This window comes from Propithecus coquereli, unplaced genomic scaffold (assembly GCF_000956105.1).
Source record: "Propithecus coquereli isolate 6110/MARCELLA unplaced genomic scaffold, Pcoq_1.0 Scaffold175, whole genome shotgun sequence".
NCBI lineage: Eukaryota > Metazoa > Chordata > Mammalia > Primates > Indriidae > Propithecus > Propithecus coquereli.
In genome coordinates this window covers 2,494,533-2,499,127 of record NW_012142190.1, presented here as the reverse complement: position 1 = coordinate 2,499,127, position 4,595 = coordinate 2,494,533, and the positions used below count along the sequence as shown (strand labels likewise).

The window sequence follows — 4,595 nt, the reverse complement described above, 5'->3', positions numbered from 1 at the left end:
AAATATGGAAGCTATATAATTTATTACATGATGTTAAAAACACTTCAGAATAGGTATTTAGAAAATGAAGATCTCTGTAGGGTTTGTAGGAAGAGTTTCATGAGGTATAAATTGGAACTGTTAACACTGATTTGTTCTGTTGTGATCATTGATTTTTTTTTTTTAACATTGGAGTCTAATAGTTAAAATTTAGTTTGAGTTATTAGAAGACTGGAATAACTTCCTGTTTCTTGTCAGGGTAAGATGATAATGCAAGATAAATTGGAAAAAGAAAGAAATGATGCTAAAAACGCAGTGGAGGAATACGTGTATGAGTTCAGAGACAAGCTTTGTGGACCATATGAAAAATTTATATGTGAGCAGGTATGTTTTAGAGCTGTTTTTATTCATATTGTCTCATGTAAAGTGTTTAATATCAAATTTGACATTTAAACCTCTACTGGATTACATAACTTGAACTTTTTGAAAATAGAAAACAAAGTCATGGAGAAAGAGACTCACTAATGATGAGCAGTGTTATTTTATGGTAGCATACCCCAGTGGCTCTTTGACACGTTCTCTCTTCTGGATGATAAGAACAAACATTTACTTAAGAGTATATGGCATTACAGTTATGGGAGCTACAAAGATAAATAAGAGAAAATCCTTGCTTTCAAAGACATCAAACTTTTTTTATGACACTGCTCCCTTGGTAGCTTTCTGTCATTGTTTTATCCTATTCCGTCATTGTTTTATCCTATAAGACTTGTTCGTCCAGTCATTCCAGAGCTTATCAAGCCCCGTCATTCTCTTAGCCCTTTTCTTGACTCCCACTCAGTATGGGTCTGAGTAAATTCCAGAAGCACAACTATGACAGGTGGGATTTGAGAAAAAAAAATTGGCTAGATACAATCTAGGGTGGTTTGGGGATTAATTCTGAAGTTACAGATCATTTAAACTGAAATTCAGAATCCATTTTAGTCCTAAAATCCTTGGGCTATCTTGTAATGTGGTTCAGTTCTTACCTCTGACCTGAAATTTCCTGGGTTTTGTATGGCTGGGATTCTAAAGTAGGGATGGCTGAATCAAGGCCAGCAGTTTGCTGAAGCTGTTGGTTTCAAACAGGAGCCTAAAGAATTATCTTTCTGTGGTCTGTTGGCCATTTCAGAACTTTGGAAATGTAATGGTCAATTCATTAGAAAAAAACATCTGAGTCATTGGCAATAGATGTAGTCTTAATACCGGGGTTCCCAAATATCCATGAAATATTTATATTTATCTTGAGATCCCTGATTTTAAGTTATTCGTTAGAATTGTAATGTTGTTAAATCTTAATTATAACCCCCCAAAATTACTGTGCGTTTTCAACCAAAATAAAAGGATGATTCTACACTATGAAAAATAAAAATAAAGTAGGAATGGCCCAACCAGGCTAGATTTCCCAAAGCTAGAGTAAAAGTACATACTTTAGATGAATTGGTTAGGAGTGGTTTTTTTCCTGTGTTCAGTGATTGGATTTTTCAACTCGTATAGCTCCCCTTTCAGTATTTGATAGTTGTGGAAGTATAAAAAAGTAAGTAATGAAGACCTAATTGTTTGGGGGAGTAGGAAAATAATTGCTCTTCTATAACAACATTTAAGAGTATAGGTTGTCCAAAATTGGGCTTCTAAGATACAGTATTGCTATTGTAAGTCAATAAGAACAGTTTTCCAAAATCTCCCAGATGTCACCATAACAAGACAGAGAAGCCAAAGAATAACTATTCCTCATGTAAAAATATTGTGTGAAGCTAATAAATAGTAGATCTTAATTGCACCTTGATATTTTTTAGTGAAGAGAATCCAGCTAATCAGAGTGCCTTCTTAGACAAGATTACCTACCTAATGTTTAACGCTTCTGAGAATGCCTCTTCGTGGTGAAAATTTCTGAACTAAGATTGCTGCTAATCTTGTCATATTTCATATTAAGGATCATCAAAATTTTTTGAGACTCCTCACAGAGACTGAAGACTGGCTCTATGAAGAAGGAGAGGACCAAGCTAAACAAGCGTATGTGGATAAACTGCAAGAGCTAATGGTAGGTCCTTTTCTCCCCCTGAAAAGTGGTACCTGCGTTTTAAACTATAGACTTTTAAAATTATGACAGCTATTAATTTACTACATTTTATTTTAGAAAATTGGCACTCCGGTTAAAGTTCGGTTTCAAGAAGCTGAAGAACGGCCAAAGATGTTCGAAGAACTGGGACAGAGGCTGCAGCACTATGCCAAGATAGCTGCTGACTTCAGAAATAAGGTAAGTCAGTCTTTTTGTACATAGTGAGGAAGTTTGCCGATATTTTAATGAGCTAACATTTGAGTTGAGGAATCTTCCTTATGAAGAAATAGTCTGAAGTGAAAAATTGTGGTATTTGAGACTAGAGGTAGATTTGAATTACATGGAAAGTTGGGTCAAATTAGATGTGACTGTTAAATACTTAATTCTGCAGTATGACTGCTTTTTCTGTTTAGGATGAGAAATATAACCACATTGATGAGTCTGAAATGAAAAAGGTTGAGAAGTCTGTTAATGAAGTGATGGAGTGGATGAATAATGTCATGAATGCTCAGGCTAAGAAGAGTCTCGATCAGGATCCAGTTGTACGTGCTCAGGAAATTAAAACAAAAATCAAGGTGAATGTTAACTTTCACGTTTACTGCTGGGTTCTCTTATGGGCTTGAGTCTTATTAAACAGTCATTTTTCCTTATCCTGACAGACCATTTTTTCTCAGTGTATTATTGTATCACAAAAGATAGAAGATCTCATAAGTTTCTGTTGATTTTTCATTTCTTCATTTAGTCAGTTCAACAGATATGTTCGTTGAGCCCCTGTCACGTGCCAGCCATTGTTCTCAGGGTTAAACATTCAGTGTACAAGTCCCTGCCCCTGTGGGTTACATTCTAGTGGGCGAGAGACCAACAGTAAACAAGTATGTGTCATGTATCAGGTGGTGTTAGTGCTGCGGGGGAAAATAAAGTAGGGGGAAAAGGATTTAGAAAATTCTAGGCTGTGGAGTGCAGCCAGGTTGGTATTTATCAAGGAAGGCCTTGATCAGTGTGTGAGAGTTGAAGGAAGTTGGAAATGCTCTCTGTCTGGAATGATATTCAGACACAATGAAAGTCAAGGAAAAGTGGACCTTTTAAGCTACTATCATTTTGAAGCTATAAACATGCATTCCAGCTCTTTGCTCACAGTTTTCCTGATCTTGAAGTTATTTAACTTCTGTGAACCATGTTCCTGTTGTGAGGATTAAAGCAGGGTACCTAGCAAGTCCTTTGACACATCCTAGACTATTCTCTTCTCATTTGGTCAGGCTTAAAGCTATGGTTTTAGGCAAGTATTAGGAGAAATTAGAATTCTTTGATGTATAATTGGAGTTGGTAGAAAAACATTGGGTGAGGTACATGAGGAAGTTGAAAATGAACTGGGTGGATCTGAGTTAATCCGATAACTTGTTTTCTTTAGGAATTGAACAACACTTGTGAGCCTGTCGTAACACAACCCAAACCAAAAATTGAGTCACCCAAACTGGAAAGAACTCCAAATGGCCCCAATATTGATAGAAAGGAAGAAGATTTAGAAGGCAAAAATAATTTCGGTGCTGAACCTCCACATCAGAACGGTGAATGTTACCCTAACGAAAAGAATTCTGTTAATATGGACTTGGACTAGATAACATTAAATTGGCTTATTCCTTCAATTAATAAAATATTTTTGCCATAGTATGTGATTCCAACATAACATACTGAGACTATTTATATTTTCTTTTTTAAGGATGTTTAGAAATTTTGTGTATTATATGGAAAAAGAAAAAAGCTTAAGTCTGTAGTCTTTATGATCCTAAAAGGGAAAATTGCCTTGGTAACTTTCAGATTCCTGTGGAATTGTGAATTCATACTAAGCTTCTGTGCAGTCTTACCATTTGCATCACTGAGGATGAAATTGACTTTTGTCTTGGAGAAAAAAAAAAACTGTACTGCTTGTTGAAGAGGGCTGTGATTAAAATCTTTAAGCATTTGTTCCTGCCAAGGTAGTTTTCTTGCATTTTGCTCTCCATTTCAGCATGTGTGTGGGTGTGGATGTTTATAAACAAGACTAAGTCTGATTTCCTAAGGGCTTTCTAAAATCAGTTCTGTCCAATAGAATGTGATTTTTTGCTTTGATATTAAAAATTCAATGAGTAAAACAAAAGCTAGTGAAATGTGTTAGCAGCATGCAGAACAAAAACTTTAAAATTATCTCTCACTATACAGTACATTGTCACGTGAAGGTGTGAAATGGAAGAAATGTTGATCCTGTTGTAACTAATTGTGAAAACTTTTATGAGCTTTAAAATAAAGTTCATCTTATGCTGTCATTTCTAAACTGTTAGTTTTGTCACTGATTTAAAAAGAGACTGGGGAGAAGAATGTTAATTATTGTAGCAGAAGTGAAGTTAGTGTGAAAATCTAATTTTCCTTTTGCTGCTTTATACATGCTATGTCTTTCTTAAGTGAAGATGGCTTCCTCCTGACGGAAAAGTAGCAAATGTTTATTACATTAAAACATTATTTAAATACTGTGAAGTCAATAGAACTT

At 35.2% G+C, this 4,595-nt stretch overlaps 1 protein-coding gene across 1 annotated transcript in view; it reads left to right on the top strand.

Annotated features, from left to right (window-relative positions):
- Positions 1–4,382, top strand: part of HSPH1 (heat shock 105kDa/110kDa protein 1) — a 28,522-nt gene extending 24,140 nt beyond the window's left edge. The window contains exons 10-14 of the mRNA XM_012642123.1: positions 229–363; positions 1,949–2,056; positions 2,153–2,272; positions 2,488–2,649; positions 3,483–4,382. Coding sequence (XP_012497577.1) covers positions 229–363; positions 1,949–2,056; positions 2,153–2,272; positions 2,488–2,649; positions 3,483–3,689 — 732 coding nt within the window. The 3' untranslated portion in view covers positions 3,690–4,382. The remainder of the gene's footprint in view (positions 1–228; positions 364–1,948; positions 2,057–2,152; positions 2,273–2,487; positions 2,650–3,482) is intronic.
- The last annotated feature ends 213 nt before the right edge of the window (positions 4,383–4,595 follow it).